We start from the raw sequence: 23,974 nt of genomic DNA, 5'->3' as shown, positions 1-23,974 counted from the left end.
AGACCACATCTACTACTTTGGATGTACTATGAAGGACATTGGGGTGGTGCAGATGTACTTGGGTGGATCTTCCACTCAAATTAACACCACAGATTTGTCAATACTACAGGCTTCCTAGGACCACTGGGGCAGTCGCAAAATCATCCTTATCCACTAATGGGCCTGTTGTCTCTGGTTAGTTGTAAGTGGGACTAACAGGCCTCGATGTTTTCAGGTTGAATTTTTGGAATGGGTCTACCTCAATGGCTCCCAGAATTCTGACTTCTACGTTAGAATACTTGCCTGGCTGTTTCAAATGCCTAGTACATAATGATGATAATATCTAACACACACTGGGCGCCTGGGTGGCTCAGTGGGTTAAAGCCTCTGCCTTCGGCTCAGGTCATGATCCCAGGGTCCTGGGATCGAGGCCCGCATTGGGCTCTCTGCTCAGCGGGGAGCCTGCATCCTCCTCTCTCTCTGCCTGCCTCTCTGCCTACTTGTGATCTCTCTCTCTGTCAAATAAATAAATAAAATCTTTAAAAAAAATATCTAACACACATTACTTGCAAGGTGGTGTGGCTGCAAGCAGATTATTACCACCCTAACTAGAAATTCACACAAGATCAGTTTGAGAGAAAATGCAGTATTGTACATAAAAAATGACTCCTATCTAGGATTTCCTATTAGATGCTGGGCATCAATCCCTTGAAGTTGGCTGGAGCAATAACAGAGTGAAATTTACTGAAATGTGTTTGGAAGCCTATCTTGCATTTATTGTCTTTCCAGACACAAGGAAATTGTCAGTGCATTGGGAGGAAATGGACATGAGCATGAGCCCAGGGAACTAGGGCACATTTTATATATGGGGGCAGTTCCTTTACCTCCACGTCCAAAAATACCTTCCTCAAAGTGGTGTACTTGTTCGGGATTCTGAACACAGGAAGTAGATGGGGCATGGGATAACAGAGAATTTAGTGTTAGCTGCAGACTGTTGATGTACAAGGGGCTACCTGGATCTTCTAGAGATGGTAATGATAAACCAAGCTAACACTTAGTGAATGCATTCAGCACAGCTATAAAAGGTAGGTACTAGGGGCACCTGGGTGGCTCAGTGGGTTAAAGCCTCTGCCTTCTGCTCAGGTCATGATCCCAGGGTCCTGGGGTCGAGCTCCGCATTAGGGCACCAGGCGCCTCTGCTCCATGGGGAGCCTGCTTCCTCCTCTCTCTCTGCCTCCCTCTCTGGCTACTTGTGATCTCTGTCAAATAAATAAATAAAATCTTTTTTTAAAAAAAGATAGGTTCTATTATTATCTTATTTTACAAATAGGGAAACAGAGTCCCAGAGTTTAGTGATTTGCCCAAGTTCACTAAACTAGCATATGACAGAGACATGAATTTAACTCAAGCAGTTTGGCTCCAGAACCCATGGTCTTAAACACCACCCTAACCTGTTCTTGAAATCATCTAATCAGGGCTTCCAGGCAAGACAAAGGACTATGGGAAAACATAAACTGATAGAACTTAGCCTCTTGCTAGAATCCCTTGTGTGCAACTCCTTGGGGATCCTGTCAAAGGGGCCTGCTCACCCTAGAAGCAGCCTCGAATTGGGTGGGTTACATGATACCCATTACCTTGTTCCAGAAGCAGATCCCTGCCTCCTCAAACTCCACTGAAATGTAGAGTGTCATTTCCAATGTCCAGCACTAGTGCAACAGAGAGGACTGAACCCGGTGGGCCACACTGCAGTAGACTGGACCACTCCCAGTAGGGAAAACCAGTGAGGAAAGTCTGAGCCTCCATGAAAAAGTGGCCTATTTGCTGCTATACAGACGTAGTCACCCATCTTAGAGGTGCCTACACCTTAGACTTTGGCAGATTGAAGCTATGAGTATCTTGAGTGTCTTCTCTAGTTTCAGGCAGATAGGGATGATGGGTCTGTAGCAGCTACAAGACATATGGGTTGTTCCCAAGATACAGTTCCTTTTTTTTTTTTAAAGATTTCATTTATTTGACAGAGAGAGACAGAGAGAGCAAATACACACACAAGCAGGGGGAGTGGGTGTGGGAGAAGCAGACTCCCTGTTGAGCAAGGAACCGGGCACAGGAATTGCTCCCAGGACCCTGGGATCATGACCTGAACAAAAGGCAACCGTTTAACTGACTGAGCCACCCAGGCGCTCCAGGGTCCATGTCTATAACTTCAGTAGGTTTACCCGTTTGGAAAATCAGAGGGGCTTAGGGGCTTTGGCCAGTTCATTCTGGGCTGAATTGTGCCTTTCCTGCTCATGTTTGAAAAGCCAGAACTACAGTGCCCTCTGCTGGAGCCTAAGAATGGCATCCTCAGCTGTTTCCTAACAGGTGGTCACCAAACAGGCCGTTGGGAGAGATCAGAAAACCTAGAAGACTGAGCAAAGAACATTCCAGTCAGAGTGGGGAAAACCATCTATTATATCTTCTGAGAGGATCCAGAAAATGAGAACGCAAGTGAGACATGCTCAACTTTTACCACATTACCATATACTTGAGACTTAGTCTTTCTTTGAAGAGATTCATTTAGAACTTCAAGAGCAACTCCATGAGTTCCCGGGAAGAGGAATGACAAAAGCAGCAGTGGAGGAAGATGTGTGGAGCTTGGACATCATTGTGTCTGTGGCTAGAGGGCTTTTGCTAGAGTCTGGTAGGGAAACGTCATCTGTTTCAAGACAAAAACAAGCATAATCTTTTCCTATCACCACCATCAACTTGCCTCTGAGACACTTATCAGTGGGAAATGTCCCAAGTGTGTAGATTTGTGTTATGACGAGGTTTACCCTCACCTAGGGTTTTCATGTAACAGGGGAAGGGAATTGTCTCAGCAAAGGGCCAAATAAGAGTTAATTTGTCTGAAATCAAGACCACAAAAATGTGGACCAAGAGGACTGTCTAGGTATGAAGCTTAGACTGGAAAGCAGAGTTCAAAGCAGGTGGCGAGAGAGAGTCTGCAAAGGAAAGGACAGATATAGGGCCAAGTTCCTCAGGGCAGGACAGAGAAGAGAACCTTAGACATTCAAGAGACCAGGGCATAAGGTGAACAAACTCTGGAAGCTGGACTGAACCTGTGGGGCTCATCAGTATTAACAATCAGGAAAGATGAGTCTGGGAGGGGAGGAATCTATGATTGGTGAACATGTGAGTTCTGGTCACTGGTCAGGGGTGCTCTTCTGTGGATAGCTATAACTGGATAAAAAATCCTTTGAAGTCAGCCAGTATTTGTTGCTTCTCAAGGAAATTTATTTGTTAAAAATATTGCTCTCCAGGTATCCTATCCTGGCCAGTATGTCTTGAGAAGGGGACAAGACTATTTCAGTCATAGGAAAGGTATATATTCCACATGTATATAGTAACTTATACATTATGTTCTATAACTTTTCATGCAATTATCTATTGTACAGTTTTATGTGCTAAGTCTTAGGTGCATTACATACATGATTTCATTTAATCTCCACAACAAATCTATAAGGCATTATTATCCCCATTTACAGGCAAGGAAACTGAGGCACTCTGAATTTGCTTAGTGTGGGTTAGCCCCCTGAATCTGAACAACTTTGGGTACCTGATAAACCTGAGTTTATGAAGTCAAGGATAGACCAAAGTATGCTCTCCACACTCTGTTTCCCTCTTTTTTTTTTTTTTTTTTCTATTTTGGTTCTTTATCATAGAAGAAAAAAAAAAGGAAGGAGGCAGAGACTTGTAGAATATTTGGTTACATGTGTTGACTCACCTCCATGAGTTTTCATTATGATGATAATAAGAAAAGCTTGAGTGGGCCCCGTTGAGTAGAAAGTTAATATACTCACGCCTACTAGGAGGAAAAAAAAACCCCTATCTTCCTTCAAAGAAAAATTGTGCATGATTTAAAATATCATTATCGTGTTAAGAATGAAAAAGTGTTGTTAATAAAAAAATTAAAAAATTTATATAAAAAAAAAAAAAAGAATGAAAAAGTGTTAATATTAATAGGTTCATTTTTATGGTTGCTGTTAAAGCCCTAGCTTGAGGGGTGAGGTTAAGATTGTGGCTAATCTGAGCATGGAGAACAGGCTGAAGTGCCTTGAAGCCAGTTGAGTGAATGTGTTGACAAGGTGAAATCAGCCAGAGAATCATTCTGAAGACAAGTGTGGATTACAAATCAGAGTCCTGCAAGATCGTTTGGATTGTGGAACTAAGGGTGAGCAGAATTAGGAACTGTGAGTTCCTTGAATTAATGGATTTAGCCATTGGGATTAGGAAGACTGGGTCAAGCAAGGCGTATATGCTAGGAGCCGAACAGAATGCTGTATTTTACTGGTACTCTTCCTGCCCCCTCCTGGTTAATTTCACAAACCAGTTCTGAAACAGAAATGTATGAGGCAAGCTCCCCATAATAGTGGCCCACAGGCCCAAACCTCTCCTAGCTAACCATATACTGCAAGCAACCTCAGCAGTAGCAGGAGTCAGAACAATCTGAAATCTGTTGTACCTTTCTGTTGATCTGCTGAACAAGATGAGAACTAAGAGCTTAGCAACCTGGTAAGTGAGTATGAGCACTGGTGACCAGATAGAAGTAGTTTCAGTGGAGTGACTGGGGCAACAGCCTGACAGGCATGAGTTCAAGAGACTGGGAGGAGACGAAATGAAGACAACAACTTTGTCTTTTGAGGGATTTTTCTGTATAGGGGTCAGGGAAATAGGAAATGTAGGGCTTTGTTTAAGATGAAAGAAATTGTAGCACGCATGTATGCAGATAAGAATGGTCAGAGATGGAAAAATTGAAGAGAGTACAAATAATATTGGAGTAGTAGTGTCCTTGATTCGGCAAAAAGATGGGATCTGATGCAGAGGTGGAGCTGTTGGCTTCAATAGGTGTGTGGACTGTTCATTCATTTAATTAGACATGTGGGCACAGATACAGATAGATGGGTAGATATGGTTTGTAAGAGGATATAGAAATAATCTTCTAATTTCTTCTGTTTTCACAATGAAAACTATGAAGTAGAAAGCAAGTTGGGGCACCTGGGTGGCTCAGTTGGTGAAGTGTCCGCTTTGGGCTCAGGTCATGATTCAGGAGTCCTAGGATGGAGCCCCAGGTAGCCTTGAGCTCCCTGCTCAGTGAAGAGTCAGCTTCTCCCACTTCCTCTGCCCCTCCTGGTGGTGCTCTCTCTCTGGCTCAGTCTCTCAAACAAACAAACAAAATCTTAAAAAAAAAAAAAAAAAAAAAAAAAAAAAAGAGCATGTCATTACCTGGAAGTGAGGATTGAGGACACTGGAGGTCTGAGGAAAGAGAAGGTATGAGGAGACCTCCTGGAAAGTGAAAGAATGCATGGAACTAGGAAATGTCTGACTTCTGGGCAGCCATAAAGGCCCACCTGAGTTTAGTGATCATTAGTGAGGCTTGTCAGCATGGTTGTTTTTCTCTACTTGATGAGTGCAAACTCCAACTTTCTAGAAGTTGTGGTATAATAAGGGTGGGAAGGGGGAGAGAATGGAGAAAGAAATGGGAAGAACAGTTTAAATGTCAAGGGGGGGGTCCTCCCTTTCTTCTTTTTTCTTCCCAGATAGAAAATGTTACAGCACATTTGTATACTGATGGAAATGATTTAGGAGGAGGAAAAACTGAGGGAGAAGGGCATAATTTCAGAAGCAAAATCCTTGAGTAGGTGAGAAGGGATCAGATCCAGTGCACATATGGAGTCATTTTATTCACTGCGCCAGAGGGAAGTTATAGATGCAGTGGAATGTTAGATGGGATGATGGAAAGTCTCTTCTGATTGCTTCTATTTTCTCAGTGAAACAAGAAGCAAGGAAGTTATTAGCTCAGAGTGAGGACAGGAGAGGGGTTTTAGAGACTCAGGGAGAGATGTGAAATAATTGCCTTGAGTAGAAGAGTGACCAGAGAACTATAATAGGATCGTCAGGCAGTCCTGAGTGCCCACCTGAGATTTGTGGTTATGGTACTAATTATTCTAAGATGACTAAATGTCTTAGGTAGAGAGCCAAATACATGAATCTTTGTCTTGACAGGTTTCCCTGGAGCTCAACACTCCAATTTCCTGAAGTTTCATAGCCTTATACTGAGCTCCTAGAGTCAGTCTTTGTGCCCCAGACCTTGGCTGTGTGGGCCTAGACTTCAGCTCTGGGGCAGCACAAAAGTCTTCAAGGAAATAGAATATAATTACTATTGAATGGAATTTTAGGTAGAAATCTGAATGACATGTTGAAGCCAAACTTGGCAGAGGGCAACCACATTGTCTGAATGTCTTTGTGGAAAGGGTAGTAGTACCAGAAATACTGTTCCAAGTTTCCTTTCGTTATGAGGTCAAGAACAATGGGCAGAATGCACAGATACTTCAGGATGTACATGATTAAAATGGCTTTTCAGAAGTGGGAGATGGGTTTCAGACTTCTGGCTGGGATGCAGTGAAAGCAGTCTCTGATCAAAGTGGGGGTTGCAGGTGCTTTGACACAGTTTTGGCATTGAGTTGCATCTAGATTTTAAAATTTGCTATGAAGATAAAGCTCTAGCCTCAGCTCTATGCATGGCTGGGTCATTCTCATTCTCCAGGGTGTAGTTCAAACATTACCTCCAGGATTACTCTGTTTTAAGTGGGCCTTACCTAGTTACTCTCCATTTTGGGATCTGCAAATTCACTTGCCTGTAAGAGCCAGGCAGATGATGTTTATGAGTAAAGCAAACTCAGTAAGAAACACCGTCTAAAGGGGAAGCTGCTATTTCACTGTTTGTGGTTATGTAAGAATTTAGGGCCAGTGTGACCAGTTCTAATCTTTCTAAGGGGTCACACATGTGGGTTTTATATAAAATCTCCTAATATTTATTCATTCATGCATTTATTTATTTATTATTGATTTATTTGAGAGAGAGAGCACGAGAGGGGAGGGGTTAGAGGGAGAAGCAGACTCCCTGCTGAGCAGGGAGCCTGATGCCGGACTTAATCCAGGGATTCCAGGATCATGACCTGAGCCGAAGGCAGTTGCTTAACCAACTGAGCCATGCAGGTGCCCCCAAATCTCCTAATTTTTGAACACTGCAGGCTGAGTATGGCCCTTTGTTCAACAGTTTATAACTTCTGATCTATTGCATTGCCCTCCCCATATTTCCTTCCCAGTACTTGTTATAATCTGTGAATCCTGTTTGTTTACTGATTTACCGTCTGTTAGTCACTGTTGTATTTCCAGTGCTTAACACAGCACTTGACATAGTCAGTTCCTAATAAATAAATGTCCGATGTTGGATGAGAAGGGGAATCTGGATTGGTACCTTACTTCGGAGGTTTTTATATATTCTGAGTATTATTATGTATATGAATTATATACATGAGGATATGTATATATATATGTATTCATATATACACACACCCTTATATGGTTAATATTTTCTTTCAGTATCTTTCTTGCCTTTTAACTTTGTAATGTCTTTTGTTATACAATTTACAATTTTTTATTTAGTACAAATTGTCAATCTTTTTAGGCTTCCTGGTTTTATGTCCTACGAAGAAAGTTTTCCAAAACCACCCTAAGATTGTAAAAATATTGTTTTCCTCTAATATTTCTATAGTTTTGTTTTATATATTTACCCCTTTAATCCATCTGCAATTTATTTTTATGTATGATGTGAAGTGGGAGGTCCTTATGATTTTATTCTTAATTTACAAAGTTTTTTTTTTTTTTAAGATTTTATTTATTTATTTGTCAGAGGGAGAGAGAGAGCACAAGCAGGAGGAGTGCCAGGCAGAGGGAGAAGCAGGCTTTGCTGCTGAGCAAGGAGCCTGATATGGGACTGATCCCAGGACCTTGAGATCATGACCTGAGCTGAAGACAGACGCTCAAGGTGTCCCTACAAAGTGGTTTTTTTTTTTTCGTTTCGTTTTGTTTTGTTTTTAAATAGCATGTGCAAGGGAGCCTGGATGGTTCAGTCTGTTGAGTGTCTGACTCTTGATTTTGGCTCAGGTCCCTCGTGCCCCCTCCACCCCACAGCTTGTGTGCTCTCTCTTAAAAAACCCAAAACACCCAAATGCCTTTCTAGTTTCTAGTGAGATAATGTGACATAGATATTATGTATTATATTAATCTCTTCCAATATTAAGTCATCATATTCCTGGAATAAGTCCTACTTGATGGTAGATGATTATCTTTAATATACTCTTGAATTTGATCTGATAGCGGGATTTGTCCATTTATACTTACATTAGTTTATGGGTTCCTCTTTTGTACTATATTCTATAGTATGTTTTATGTTACTTTATCAGTTTTGTGTTAGTATGACAGAATTATTTTCATTGTTTTTTGTGCTTTTAAAAATGGAATAATGTTGGGGTGACTGGATGGCTCAGTCCTTAAGCATCTGCCTTGGGCTCAGGTCATGATCCCAGGGTCCTGGGATTGAACCCCGCATAGGGCTTCCTGCTCAGCGGGAAGCCTGCTTCTCTCTCTTCCACTCCCTCTGCTTGTGTTTCCTCTCTAGCTGTGTTTCTCTCTGTCAAATAAATAAAATATTAAAAAAAAAAAGGAATGATGTATTATCATATGTCTCAAAATTTTGAAAAAATTCCCTATGAATATTGCACACAAAGCCTTTTCCCCAAGCAACTGTTTAGTAAATTTTTCTCTTGTGATAATTGATTTAACATGGGTTTATTTTTTTAAAAGATCTATTTATTTTAGAGAGTAGGGGAGGAGAGAGAGAATCTTAAACAGATTCCCTGCTGAGTGCAGAGCCCAGCATGGGGCTTGAGGTGGGGGGCTTGATCTCATGACCCTTAGTTCATGACCTGAGACAAAATCAAGAGTCAGGAGCTTAAGTGACTGAGCCAACTAGGCGTCCCATACTTATTTATTTTAAATGTCTTATAATCCAAACATTTACCAAAAAAAAAAAAAAAGACCCCACAAACTTTTCATTTTATTCATAGTGTTCTTTGAAGCACAAAGTCTGTAATTTTTATGAAATTCAATTTATCTATCTTTCTGTCACTTAGGCTTTTGGTGTCATATCTTACAAACCACTTCCTAATGTAAGGACATGAAGATTTTCCTTGTAACAGTTTTAAACAGCTTTAGCTCTTACATTTATGTCTATGATCCATTTTAAGTTAACTTTTGTACATGGTGTGATGTGGGGTCAAATTTCATTCTTTTGCATGTCAATTTCCAGTTTTTGTAGCACCATTTGTTGAAAAAACAATTCTTTTCCTATTAGATTGTCTTGGCATTTTTTTAAAAAAATTTATTTATTTGTTGGACAGAGAGCACAAGCAGGGGGAGTGGCAGGCAGAGGCAGAGGGAGAAGCAGGCTCTCTGTCAAGCAAGGAGCCCTATGCAAGACTTGATCCCAGAACCCTGGGATTATGACCTGAGCTGAAGGCAGACACTTAACTGACTGAGCCCCCAAGGCATTCCTGTTTAAAGTCTATTGACCATAAGTGTAAGGGTTTATTTCTAGACTCTCAATTCTATTCCAATGACCTGTCTATATATGTCAATTTTTTTATTTTATTTTTATTTTATTTTTTTTTTAAAGATTTTATTTATTTATTTGACAGAGAGAACACAAGCAGGCAGAGAGAGAGGAGGAAGCAGGCTCCCCTAGAGAGCAGAGAGCCCGATGCGGGGCTCGATCCCAGGACTCTGAGATCATGACCTGAGCCGAAGGCAGCGGCTTAACCCACTGAGCCACCCAGGCGCCCCTATGTCAATTTTTTTAAAAGATTTTATTTATTTATGTGACAGAGAGAGACACAGCGAGAGATGGAACACAAGCAGGGGGAGAGGGAGGAGGGAGAAGTAGGCTTCCCACCGAGAAGGAAGCCTGATGCCGGGCTAGATCCAAGAACTCTGGGATCATGACCTGAGCCGAAGGCAGACGCTTATTTAACCACTGAGCCACCCAGGCGCCCCTATATATGTCAATTCTTATGCTAGTACCACACTGTCTTGATTACTGTAGCTTTGTAGAAAATTTGAAATTGGGAAATGTATCTTCCAACACTGTTATTTTTCAAGATTTTTTTTTTTAACAGAATACAATTCTGAAAAAAAAAAGATTGGCTTTTTTTTTTTTTTTGAAGATTTTATTTACTTATTTGACAGCGAGAGAGAGCACAAGTAGGCAGAGGGAGAGAGAGAAGCAGGCTCTCTGCTAAGCAGGGAGCCAGATGTGGAGCTCCATCCCAGGACCCTGCGATCATGACCTGAGGTGAAGGCAGCTGCTTAACTGACTGAGCCACCCAGGCACTCCTTTCGTTTTGTTTTGTTTTTAAAAGACTTTATTTATTTATTTTTTATTCTGGGTCCTGTGCATTTCCTGAAATTCAGGAAATCTTGTCAATTTTTGCCAGGAACCATTACATTTGGATGATAGGTCAGCACAAAGAATTCTAAGAATCTAAATTGCATCTGGAAAGGGTTCTCAAATTTATCCCTCTCCAAATCCTAACTCACACACTGAATTTGAAAACATTCAGGAATCTCCAACTTGGTCCAGGACAAGGTTATCTAAGTTTCTCTTAGTAATTAATTCTTTAAGATGCTTTAATTAAAAAAAATGCTTTAATTTCTTGACGGATTTTATAACATTAAATGTGAACAGCTCAATATTATAAATAGTAGAAGCCCCACTGAATAAGCTTGCTAGGTTAATTAATGTTCATTTCCTCTGAAAAACATTAAAAGATGCCTGTAACATTCCAGCTGCAGCTGAGAGCTACTCTTCAGCATATCTGCATACTTCTGCTCTTACAAATTAAACTGCATGGTTACCAAGAGTCAGCAGAGTCCCCCCGCCCCCAAATTTATACTGGGTTACTCTGTAATTACAATTTTGCAATTTAAAGAAATATTAAACTAATAGATTAGTGTTAAAAAAGAGCAGTGAGGGGCGCCTGGGTGGCTCAGTCATTAAGCATCTGTCTTCCACTCAGGTCATGATCCTAGGGTCCCCGGATGGAGCCCACATTGGGCTGTCTGTTCAGCAGGGAGCCTGCTTCTCTCTCTGCCACTCCCCCTGCTTGTGTTCCCTCTCTTGCTGTGTCTCTCTCTGGCAAATCAATAAATAAATTGTTAAAAAAAAAAAAAAGAGCAGTGATTTGTATAAAAACTAAGTTGAATGTTTTAGAAAAACTCAAAATGTAACAAATTACTGTAAACCTTGAGTTAAAATAGATTTGGGTTAGAAAATTAGCATTTTGCAGCTGTCGAAGAAATAATATCACTCAGAACCATCAATAGATACTAAAACTAGTGGGTAAAAATATGATGAAACATAGGGTATTTGCATTTTTTCAAGTATCTTCCTGGAAATGATTACAAATTACAAAACAAAAATAGTAACTTGACAAATTGCAACACAAAAATAACAACTTGACAGTGGAGAAAACTGGCAAACACCACCTTAATCCAAAGCCCCATGTTAATATCACCAGTAATGGACAAGTTGATATTATGAGCCTCCTGATGGGACCTCCTGAAGACATAATGCTGCTTATTCCTGCCAAAAATATTTATACCAATCTGATTATGAACATCAGACAAACCCATATTACAGAAAATTCTATAAAATGTCTTGTATGTACTATTAAAAAATGTCAATGTCATGAAACACAAAGGAACACAGGAATTTTTCCAGATTAAAGCAGACTAAAGAGACATGCCAACTAAATGCAATACTGATCCTTAATCAGATCCTAAAAGGAAAAGTTTTGCTCTAAAGGACGTTAATGGGACACTGGCAAAATTGTAATGTAGACTATAGATAATTAGATAATAGTGTTGAATCACTATTAAAATTTGCTGAGTTTAATACCTATATTGTGGGTTGTTATCTAAGAAAATGTTCTTAAAAAAATTTTTTTTATTAACATATAATGTATTATTAGCCCCAGGGGTATAGGTCTGTGAATCGCCAGGTTTATACACTTCATAGCACATACCTTCCCCAATGTCCATAACCCCACCACCCTCTCCCTACCCCCTTCCCCCTGGCAACTCTCAGTTTGTTTTGTGAGATTAAGAGTCTCTTACAGTTTGTGTCCCTCCTGATCCCATCTTGTTTCATTTATTCTTTCCCTACCCCCCAAACCCCCCATGTTGCCTCTCAACTCCTCATATCAGGGAGATCATATGATAATTGTCTTTCTCTGATTGACTTATTTCGCTAAGCATAATACCCTCTAGTTTCATCCACGTTGTTACAAATGGCAAGATTTCATTTCTTTTGATGGCTGCATAGTATTCCATTGTATATATATACCACATCTTCATTATCCACTCATCTGTTGATGGACATCTAGGTTCTTTCCATAGTTTGGCTATTGTGGACATTGCTGCTATAAACATTCGGGTGCACGTGCCCCTTCGGATCACTACATTGGTATCTTTACGGTAAATACCCAGTAGTGCAATTGCTGGGTCTTAGGGTAGCTCTATTTTCAACTTTTTGAGGAACCTCCATGCTATTTTCCAGAGTGGTTGCACCAGCTTGCATTCCCACCAACAGTGTAGGAGGGTTCCCCTTTCTCCGCATCCTCGCCAGCATCTGTCATTTCCTGACTTGTTAATTTTAGCCATTATGACTGGTGTGTGGTGGTATCTCGTTGTGGTTTTGATTTGTATTTCCCTGATGCCAACTGATGTGGAGCACTTTTTCATGTATCTGTTGGCCATCTGGATGTCTTCTTTGCAGAAATGTCTGTTCATGTCCTCTGCCCATTTCTTGATTGGATTATTTGTTCTTTGGATGTTGATTTTGATAAGTTCTTTATAGATTTTGGATACTAGCACTTTATCTGATATGTTGTTTGCAAATATCTTCTCCCATTCTGTCAGTTGTCTTTTGGTTTTGTTAAATGTTTCCTTTGCTGTGCAGAAGCTTTTGATCTTGATGAAGTCCCAATAGTTCATTTTTGCCCTTGCTTCCCTTGCCTTTGGCGATGTTCCTAGAAAGAAGTTACTGTGGCTGAGGTCGAAGAGGTTGCTTCCTGTGTTCTCCTCAAGGATTTTGATGGATTCCTTTCTCACATTGAGGTCCTTCATCCATTTTGAGTCTATTTTCATGTGTGGTATAAGGAAATGGCCCATAAGAAAATGTTCTTATTCTAAAGAAATACAAACTGAAATATTTGGGAGTAAAGGGATATAATATGAACAATTTATTCTCAACTAGATGAGAAATATATCTGTTGAAATATATCTGTTGATATACTTTTATTATATATATATATATATACATATAAATTATATATTTGGAGAGAGAGAATGAGAGAGTGAGGGAAAGTAAATGTGGCTAAATACAATTGGCTAATTTAGATATACAGTGTAGGGAATTTCTTTGTACTAATCTTACATCTTTTCTTTAATTTTGAAATTATATCACCAAATAAAGGTTTTAAAAAATGACAGACCATGGAAGTTTCCTTCTTCTCCCAAATTTGCTAAAATGACACCAAAATAACAACAATGGCATTAACCTTCAAGGGCAAAGAGAGGGAGAGCAAGGATACAAGAGCAGATGATGCATTTCAGGAGAAATATATTTTGGAAAACAGAAAGTGGACAGAGGGGTAGTAATTAACCTTTCAGAATGGAAAAAGTTCTAATTTAAGTTTCTGCAGTGGAGGATAGAACTAGAATTGGGCAAATTCATCTGAGAGGTCCAAACCTTATAAAGTAACAGGTACCATAGAAGGCATGAGTAAAGAATAGGTCTGAGAACAGGAAGGTGAATACTGAAACTCTGTCTACAGAACATGTAGCACAAGTAGACAATTGCTGTCCAGCAATCCCATTTCTGGTTATATATCCAAAGGAAATGAAAACAAGATCTCGGAGCATTATCTTCACTCTCATTTTCATTCCAGCATTATTCATAATAGCCAAGATGTAGAAACTTAAGTGTCTGTTAGTGGATTAATGAATAAAGGAGACATGGTATATATACACAGTGAAACATTACTTAGCCAAAGAAAGAAGGAAATCCCGCCATTTGCAACAACAGGGATGGATCCTGAAGGCATTATGCTAAGTCAGGTAAGTTGGACAAAGACAGACAAATACTGTTTGATCTCATATGCGGAATCTAACAAAGCTGTGAACTCACAGAAACAGAGTAGAATGGTGGTTACTAAGGATTGTGGGATGGGGGAAATGAAGAAATGTTGGTCAAAAGGTACCAATTTCCAGTTTAAGATGAGTAAGTTCTGGGGATCTAATGTACAGCACAATGATTATATATTTGAATATATATATATATATTTGATATGTTTATATATTTATATATTTTATATATTTGAAAGGTGCTAAAAGAGATCTTAAATGTTCTTAGCACAAAAAAGAAAAGGTAAAAAAAAAGAGAAGCGTAATTATGTGATGAGATGGAGGTGTTAGCTAATACTATGGTGTTAATCATTTTGTAATATATAAGTATATCAAATCAACATGTTATACACCTTAAATTTACATGATGTTATCTGTCAATTACATCTCAATAAAACTGAAAAAAAGTATTTCTTTGGAGGCACTGAATCAAACAGGCACTGCACTCCTAGTTAGGATTCACTGTGAGGGATGGCATATGGTGCAAGACTACAAATCTGATGATTAAGTGAAAATTGAGATCCTTAAAAGTGTGACTCTCAATACCACCTTCTCCTGTCCTGGTCATAGTATGCTAGCAGACAAGCATCTAACCAATCCCCAGAGAAACAATTATAGGATCCTTCCCCGGAAAAATTGTAGATATCCAGAGGAAAGCTCCCAGTGATGCCCACAATGGACTCCCACACACACAGCTTTTAGTTCCTCACTCTTAAATTATAATTTAGAGCCAAGGATCACCAGTTGTTTGACAACAGTCATCATGAGGAGGAGACCAAAATAAACTCATAGGAAAAAAAGCACAAAGGAGACAGAGCTAATGCAGGGAACAGAACTTCAAATAAAGTACAATATTTATGAAGAAAAGAGAAAAGGTGTGGACAAGAAAAGAGAAAAGGTATGGACAAGAAAAGCCAGAGGACCAAAAATGGCCCTTGGAACTTAAAGTAACCAAAATAAAATGTTCTGATACAAAGGTGTGGTGTTTTTCACATATATCTACAACTTCTTAGATATTTCTTGAAGAAGGAGAGCTTATTTCCCCTTGAGTGTGGGCTGCATTTAGTGACTCTCTTTAAACAAACAGAATAAGGTGGAAGTGATAGTCACTTCTGAGACTAGGTCATAAAAAGGCATTGTGGCTTCCTTCTCTCTTGGATCATCTGCTCTGAAGTTAGTTAACATGTGAGAACACTGAAGCAGCTTATGGAGAGGCCCATGTGGTGTGAAACAGGTGTCTTGTTAACAGTCAGAGAGGAACGGAGGCCTCCAGCCATCAGATGACTGAAACTCCTGCTAACATCCTGTTTTCAACCACATAAGAAACCCTGAGCCAGAACTACCTAGCTAAGCTGTTCCTTGGATTCTTGATTCACAGAAACTGTGAGGTAATAAACGTTTTTTAAGCCTTTGTTTTAGGAAACTTTGTTACACAGCAGTAGATAATTAACCCAGAAAATCTGAAGATACAGTTGGGCAATCTCCCAAAGAATTCCTTTTTTTTTTTTACCCAAAGAAAATAAAGAGAAATATTAGTTAAGTTAGAGGATCATCTCAGGCTTTGTAGCTGACAAAACAGAAGTTTTTTGTTTTGTTTTTTTTAAAGATTTTATTATTTGCCAGAGAGAGAAAGAGACAGCAACAGAAAGAGCAAAAGCAGAGGGGGCAGCAGGCAGAGGGAGAAGCAGGCTCCCTGCTGAGGAAGGAGACTGAGGTGGGACTTGATCCCAGGACCCTGACATCATGACCTGAGCAGAAGGCAGACACTTAACCGACTGAGCCACACAGGTGTCCCTAAAACAGAAATTCCAAAAAGACAAGAGAGAGAAAATAGAGAATAAATAAACATTAAAGGAAATTTCTCAGAAATGAAGAGCACAAATTTCCAGATTGAAAAACTTCATGCAGTACCTATTGCAATGTATGAAAAAAGACCTACAGCAAATTCCATCATTAAGAAATTTCAGAACATCAAGGAACAACAAAAAACTAGAAGCTTCCAGAGAGAAATAAGTCACATACAAAAGAACTCAACTGGAAGCTGGAGGACAATAAAGACATACCTTCAAAATTCTCAAAAAATGAGAATTTTCAACCTAGAATTTCACATCTGGAAAAACTGACAATCAAGTGTGAGGGTAGAATAAAACCATTTTGGCTTCAAAAATATACCTCCTATACATTCTTAGAAAGTTATTCAAGGATATATTCCAGGAAAGGGAGGGAGTAAACCAAGAAAGAAAACATGGTTCCAGGAAATAGGAAATAAAACCTTGGAGAGAGGCAAAAGCAAATTCTATGGACAAGAGCTATTCCCCAGGCTTAGAGAGTGAACAGTCTAGATGGAGTAGGTGAGAGGCAGTTAGGAATAAAAATAGAATGAATTTATTGTTTTGAGGGATTGAAAAAAATATATTGGGCATTTGACAGAGCTGTTGAAATATTTGGGAAAAAAGTAATAATAAATATATCAAGGGGTAATTGGGTGGCTCATTTGGTTGAGCGACTGCCTTCTGCCTGGGGTTATGGTCCCGGAGTCCCAAGATCAAGACCCACATCAGGCTCCCAGCTCCCTCTGACCTTCTCCCCTCTCATGCTCTCTCTCACACATGCTTTCTCTCTCTCTCTCTCAAATAGTAAATATATCAAGAACCAAGCAAATGAAAAATGGTGGCAATTCCTAACTCTAGGGGTAAGCAAAAGGTTGAACAAAAGTTATCATAGTGACATTATTTGGCCTAACAGTGAACAATTTTTTAAAAATATTTTATCTATTTATTTTAGAGAGAGAGGCAGAGAATCTCAAGCAGAGTCCACATTGAATGTGGAGCCCGATACTGGGCTTGATTTCATGACCCTGAGATCATGACCTGAGCTAAAACCAAGAGTCAGAAACTTAACTGACTGAGCTACCCAGGTGCCCCATCAGTGAACAGTTTTTAGCACTACAAGACTTGATTTTAACTTTTATTCATGTTTTATTGACGCATCACAGACTTAGTGGCTTGAAACATTATTACCTCACAGTTTTGTTAAGTCAGAATTCTGGGCAGGTTTGATTGGGTCCTCTGCTCAGTCTCCTAATGCTGAAATTAAGGTGTTGGTTTGGGTTGGGGTCTTATGTGGAGGGTCTAAAGAAGAATCTATTTTCAGGCTTATTCAGGTTGTTGGCAGAATTCTGTTTCTTCCAGTTATAGGGCTGAGCCCTTATTGGCTGTCAGCCAGGCCACTCTCAGCTCCTAAATGCCACCCACATTCTTTGGCATGTGGCCCCCTCCATCTTCAAAGCCAGCAATGATGTGTTAAATTCCACTCATGCTTCCAATCTCTGAATTCTTCTTTTGGGCTAGCTGGAGAAAACGCTGATTTTAAAGGGCTTATGTGTTTAGATTAGGCCCACTCAGATAATCTCCCTTTCTCCATATAAAGTAACAATCAAGGAGCATGGTATCCATAATATTCAGAGGTTCCACATACATCCAAAGAGGAGGGGATCATATAGAAGCAAAGTTCACTGTGGGTCATTCTTAGAATTTTGCCTACCACAAATCTAAAACTGTGATATGACTATATCAAGGTACTATGATATGATATGATGAAAATCAGGGTGGGAGAGGAGAAGCACAGGGTATGGCATAAGAAAACTAAATTCTTTAGGGCACCTGGGTGGCTCAGTTGGTTAAGTGTCTGCCTTCGGCTCAGGTCATGATGAGATTGAGCTCAGGAAGGCAATATATAATGGTCAAAAATGGACAAATCAATACATATCATATGAGCATTTCCCTTAGAAGTAGGAAGGTTAAGTACCAAAGAAACAACTATAAAGTTGAAAATTTGTCTCTGTAGAGTGGAGATGAAAGGACTGGGGTAGAGGACTCATTTTCATTATAAGCTCTTAAGCATTATTACATTTCATATTGCTTTGAAAAGGAATTACAAAGATTACTCTTTTTTAAAGATTTATTTATTTTAGAGAGAGAGAAAAAGCGTGTACACATGTCCAGGAAAGAGGCAGAGGGGGAGGGAAAGGGACAAGCGGATTCTGTGCTGAGCACAGAGCCTTATGTGGGGCTTGATCCCATGACCCTGAGATCACCACCTGAGCCAAAACCAAGAGTCAGATGCTTAGCCAACTGAGCCACCCAGGTGCCCCAAGAATTATATAGAAAACTTTAAATGTTTTTGATTAGACATGAGGAAGATAACTAAAAGTTTTTAAAAATACAAAAATCATAAAATAAGTTTGCTTTGCAAATGCTTGACTCCACTTTAAACAGACCCAAATGGAAATTATACATGATGCACTATGGGGGCAAACAAGGCCATGGCACTCCTCAACAGACACATTTTCAAAGATGTGGAATTGGCACCATATCAAAAAAATTGCTGAATCTACAGTTACATGCATTAAGTGAAACTAAAATGTATAAGGTATGTATCTTTTCTTGATTTCCCAATTTACAATGTAATCTTTGACCAGTTATTTGTCTAAGAGTCTACAGTCCAACTGACCCTTGAACAACATAGTTTTGAACTGCATGGGACACAGAAAATTTGAAGATACAGTTGGGCAATCTCCCAAAGAATGCCTTTTTGTTTTTAAAATAAAAACAAAATTAAAAAAAAAAACAAAACTTTTTTTTTTTTTTTTTTTTTTTGTCAGAGAGAGAGAAAGGGAGAAGCAGGCTCCCCACTGAGCAAGGAGTCCAATGTGGGCTCGATCCCATGACCCTGGGATCCTGACCTGAGCAAAGGCAGACACTTAACTGACAGAGCCACTGAGGTGTCCCTACATGGATGTTTTTAATACACTACAACAAAAGGAAATTAAATATTATAAATTTAATTTCTCTTAGGATTTTCAAATTTTTTTTTTTAAGATTTTATTTCAGAGAGGGAGGGAGAGAGAGCACAAATGTGGGGGAGAGGCAGAGGGAGAGGGAGAAGCAGAATTGCTGTTGAGTGGGGAGCCTGACACAGGGCTCAATGCCAGGATTTCCTGACTGAGCCACCTAGGTGCCTGCTCTAAAGATTTCCTTAATAACATTCTTTTCTCTACCTTTACTGTAAGAACACAATAATAAATATACAAAATAGGTATTAATTGGACAACCTATGCTCTCGGTAAAACTTCTGGTCAACAGGTTATTAGTAGTTAAGTTTCGGGAAGTCAAAAGTTAGATGCAGATTTTTGACTTTGTTGGGGGGTGTCAGCGCCCCTAATCCCTATATTGTTCAAGGGTCAACTGTAATTATATTCAACTTACATTATATAGCACTTATTAATTGATCTGAACTTGCTAGCTTGTTATCTATTAGCAGGTTTATACCAGGGATCTGTAATTGGTAGTCTCAAGTTCATGGGTGTTGATTAGGTTATCCACACTCCAGGGTCAGATGGACCATATTTAGTTCAAGACGCCTCCTGGAAAAATGGAATCAGTGTACTAGTTGCCTTGTCAAACGGTGGTTTCACTAAATTCTTGTCCCAGAAGTGAAACTTCCTAGTTTTCTATGGATCAATAAGATGTGGATAAACTTCTACCCCTGGTTTCACCAACAACTCCAGCAAAGTTTGAGTTTTAAACACAGAAAACACCAAACAATTGTTTTGATATCTGCATGCAATAGACCATGTAATAATGACTCTGTGATGTGTGTGCATATGTGTGTATGAGAGAGACTAAAAGAGAGGAGGAACCCACCCAGTTCTTTCCCCCATGCTTGCAGAATACCACTCTAAGGCTAGAGAATTTTAACTTTCTAGGGAAGTTGTCCAGGGGTATGAGAGAAGGTTACAAAGCACTGACTCCATGGAAGAGTTCCCAAGTCAACAACTCTGCTCATTAGCTGAGCAAAAAGTTACCACTCATTCAGCTCCAGTGAATGGTGGGCTCCTGGGAATCTTGAGACCACCTATTAGGGAATAGTGAACAACTTTACATAAAGCCCACCCGACATTCAAATTCAGGGTTTAGGAGTTAACAGATTTTCCGAGAAAGGCTGATCATCAAACACTTGTATAGTGGCCCACTCACAGCAAAAGATCTGTGTCATTTGTTCCCATTACTGTTTAAAAATGAGCGCAAGCAATATGTGTTTGAAAATTTAGAGTCAAATTCTGGCTCTATCACTGACCTTGTGTAAATAAGTTAACCTGTTTGAGCCTCAGTTTCCTTATTGGTAAAAAGGGACTAGTAATACCTACCTCACAGACATGCTGAGAGAATTAAGTGGAATCATGCATGTGGAATGTTCAGCACAATGCCTGGCATGTAGTACATACTAAATAGATAGCTACAGTGCTCGTTTTGGCAGCACTTATACTAAATAGATAGCTTCATATTATTAAGTTTTTTGAACAAACAAAATTTTGGATTTTTAAATAGAAGTTAGCAAGTGGACCTCCTCTGTCTAAATCTTGAGGTAAGCAGAGAGTATAAAATTGACAGGGGAGGGGGAACAATGTAGGGGTGACAAATTTGATGTCTAGTCTTCCTTCTAACCTTACATCTTAGGCCAACTGTTTGGCCAAACCTCCAGTCTCTGATAGTCTGCCAGTGGCATGAAAAAAATTGGGCAAGCAGATGATAACAGGATACTTTCCTATTACCCCCATAGTTTTATTTTTAAAAAATATGCGCAGGCAAGTGAGTATAAGGGGGGAGGGGCAGAGAATCTCAAGAAGACTCTTTGCTGAGCACAGAGCCCAATATAGGGCTTGATCTCAAGACCCTGAGATCATGACCTGAGCTGAAATCAGGAGTTGGGTGCTCAACCTACTAAGACACCCAGGTGTCCCTATTACCCCATAGTTTTGTAAAGCGAAGTCTTTCTCTCTGCCTAGCCTATGGCAAAATTAATTAGAAATGAAACTCAGACCTCTTTGGATTGGTATACGGTTTTGTTTACTAGTTTAGGTAGCAAACTGGGTAGGAAAAACCCATGCTTGGTGCTTAGTTCTCTCATAGTGAGAAGTCCCATCTAGTAGGGGCAGGCAGGGTTGGAGCAGCCAGGAGAGGCCTAGTCTTGGAATAAGGAAGATTTATGGAATAGGCCAGGTTTGTTTCTCTGAGAGAAGGTGAAGAGCTCCTTATTTGGAGACAATAGCAGCCCATGGCATAATGCTGGGATGGGTGGCGGCCAGCGGGGGAGGGCAGGTGTGGGGCTATTAAGGGATTTCTAGGGTCCACCAGTGGGACCCTTTGTACAAACCTTACCTGAAAGCAGCATATGTAAAACAGCTGCTTTGTTGTCATTAGAAAAAGGATATATTGTACCTAATAGAGTTCTATACTAGTCTCTCTCAATCTTTGTGTTTTATACTTACCAGTCACCCCGTACCTTCACCCCAATAAAACTTTGCTTTAGTACCTGCCAACACTTAATTTCCTTCACTTATGTTCTCCATTCTGTCCGAAATACCCTTTCTCCTCCATTTCTGTGCTTTCAAACAATTTATCTTTTGTTTTACTTTATTTACTTGTCAGAGAGAGAGCACAAGCAGGGGGAGCGGCAGGCAGAGCAGGCAGAGGGAGAAGCAGGCTCCCCGCTGAGCAGGGAGCCCGATGTGGGACTCCATCCCTGGACCCCAGGATCATGACCTGAGCCGAAGGCAGACGCTTAACCGACTGAGCCACCCAGGTGTCCCTCAGACAATTTATCTTTTAAGACCTTAACCAATCGTCACATCTCCAAAGCCTCCTCTAACTTCCTGTTTTAGTCATTCAAATATCATTTATTAATTTACTTACCTACAAGTACTTATTAAATCTCTATGTATTGGAACATTAGAGCATTATGTATTAGGTATTGCTAGGCATTGTGGGATAATATAATCAGATATTTACCATTGCCCATTAAAAATTCTTCAGTGGTTCCCTATAGAATTAAAATGCTTAGCATGGATAACAGCATCCTCAATTTTCTGGCCCCTGCCAAGTTTATAAGGCTTACTTCCCGGCACCTGTCTTTACACTTTATCTGTACCCAAGGACTTAGAGAGTTCAGTGAATATGGCTCTCTCAACTCTCTGTTCCTTTGTCTGTGCAATATTCTCTTTTGGTCTACTTGGCGAATTCCCATCATCCTGGCAGCATTCTGTGTGAAGTCTTTCCTAAAGGATTCTCCTGTGCTCATTCAAATCCAATAGCATCAGGTACTTCCTCTTTTGTGGTCCCACAGTATTCCATATTTAATTTATTCATACATTATACTGCAAATTTTTTGTTTGCATATTTATCTTTAGGGCCACTTTATGGCAGAGACCTTATCCTATCTGTCCCCAGTCACCAACAGAAATCCGGCACAAAACTGTTTTTAGTAAATGTTAACTAAATGAGCAAATGGATAATAATGAACATTTATTCAGTTGAACAGGTTGAATGTCTTAATAAGGATATTAAATGACAGAAGAGGGAAACTCAATGGATAATCTCTGTACTCTGTAATTTTAGCTGGTGACTGGTGTAATTGTTAATTATGGGTGATAAAGCTCTAACTCAAGGTAGAAAAAGAAATGGCCAAGAAGCAGCTCTTTTAAGCCTCTACCCAAATTCCCCTTACTTGTTTCTTCAGTTGTGTCCCTTTTCTTGTCCCGAAAGGAATTTTGATATCCCAATAGATATAAGTTGAAGAAGGCCATCTCAGCTCCTCCCTGTCGTCTTCTGGAATGTTTAGGCTGGAGCACTGGAATGTGTTTGGTAACTATGGTAATGCCCTATGAATTACTATGACTAACACTCCCTTTACCTAAGGAGACACAGGATTTATGGGTTCACAGTAGAGCTGGAGTGGGACTGGGCTAAATAACTTCAGAAAAATGGAGGAATCAAGAGCCAGTTAGCCTTTTTTTCTTGCACCAGTCTTTTTTATACTGTAAGTTTCAGAAGGCAGTGAATAGAAAGAGCACTGACTTGGGCTCACATATTACTTTTGCCATACTCTCAGTATCTGAGTTTGAATAGGTTAAGCCTCTGTTTATTTTAAAAAATGGCAATGGTATCTACCTCAGAGTTATGAGAATTAAATGATAATGTACGCAAATTTCCTTAGCATAGTGTTCAGCATATAATGGAAACAAACAGTATTTAAATGTGAATATGGTACTTCCGATGAGTCTTTAAGTTATTTCAAGCAGTGGTGTGCTGAACCAGTTCATACTGATTTTTGAGCTGCCTCTTAAATTTTCGGGAGTTTTACAAGATGGTTGTTTAAAATTATCAAAACTTACAATTAAATAAATCGTATGAAAATTAAAGGTAGTAAATACTAAAAACTCATCTCTTCCTAATTATTTTACTATTATTTATGCTCATGAAGTTTTATCTATTGTATGTGTATATTCTGTTATTTTTATTCTTTTTTCTGTTTGCTTTTCAGTTTGGGAAGTTTCTGTTGACAAATCTTCAAACTCACTGTTTCTTTCCTTGGTTGTGTCCAGTGTATTGATAAGCCCATCAAAGGCATTCATTTCCTTTACAGTTTTTTTTTTTTTTTTTAAAGTAAGCTCTAGGCCCAACATGGGGCTTGAACTCACGAGATCAAGATCAAGAGTCACACATTCTAGTGACTGAGCCAGCCAGGCACCCCTGTTATAGGTTTTTTTTAATTCCCAACATTTCCTTTTGACTCTTAGTTTTCATTTCCATGCTTCATTACTCACCTATTCTTGCATGTTGTCCACTTTTTCCATTAGAGTCCTTAGCATATTAATCAGTTAAATTCCCATTTTGACAATTCAAAATTTTCCGCCATATATGACTCTGGTTCTGATACTTGCTTTGTCTTGAGACTGCATTTTTTGCCTTTTAGCATTCCATATATATATATATTTTTTTTAATTTTTAATTTTTTTTTTTAGAAAGATACA

At 39.4% G+C, this 23,974-nt stretch overlaps 1 protein-coding gene across 1 annotated transcript in view; it reads right to left on the bottom strand.

The window, feature by feature from the left end:
* The window catches only part of LOC111157871 (testis-expressed protein 49), a 30,073-nt gene extending 7,326 nt beyond the window's left edge, over nucleotides 1-22,747 (bottom strand). Inside the window, exon 1 of the mRNA XM_022519576.1 lies at nucleotides 22,669-22,747. Within this exon, the coding sequence (XP_022375284.1) occupies nucleotides 22,669-22,747 (79 nt within the window). The remainder of the gene's footprint in view (nucleotides 1-22,668) is intronic.
* Between the last annotated feature and the right edge of the window lie 1,227 nt (nucleotides 22,748-23,974).

This window comes from Enhydra lutris, unplaced genomic scaffold, assembly GCF_002288905.1.
Source record: "Enhydra lutris kenyoni isolate GAN:26980312 unplaced genomic scaffold, ASM228890v2 scaffoldscaffold56, whole genome shotgun sequence".
NCBI lineage: Eukaryota > Metazoa > Chordata > Mammalia > Carnivora > Mustelidae > Enhydra > Enhydra lutris.
Note: the sequence above shows the minus strand (reverse complement) of the source record. Positions and strands in the feature narration are given on the sequence as shown.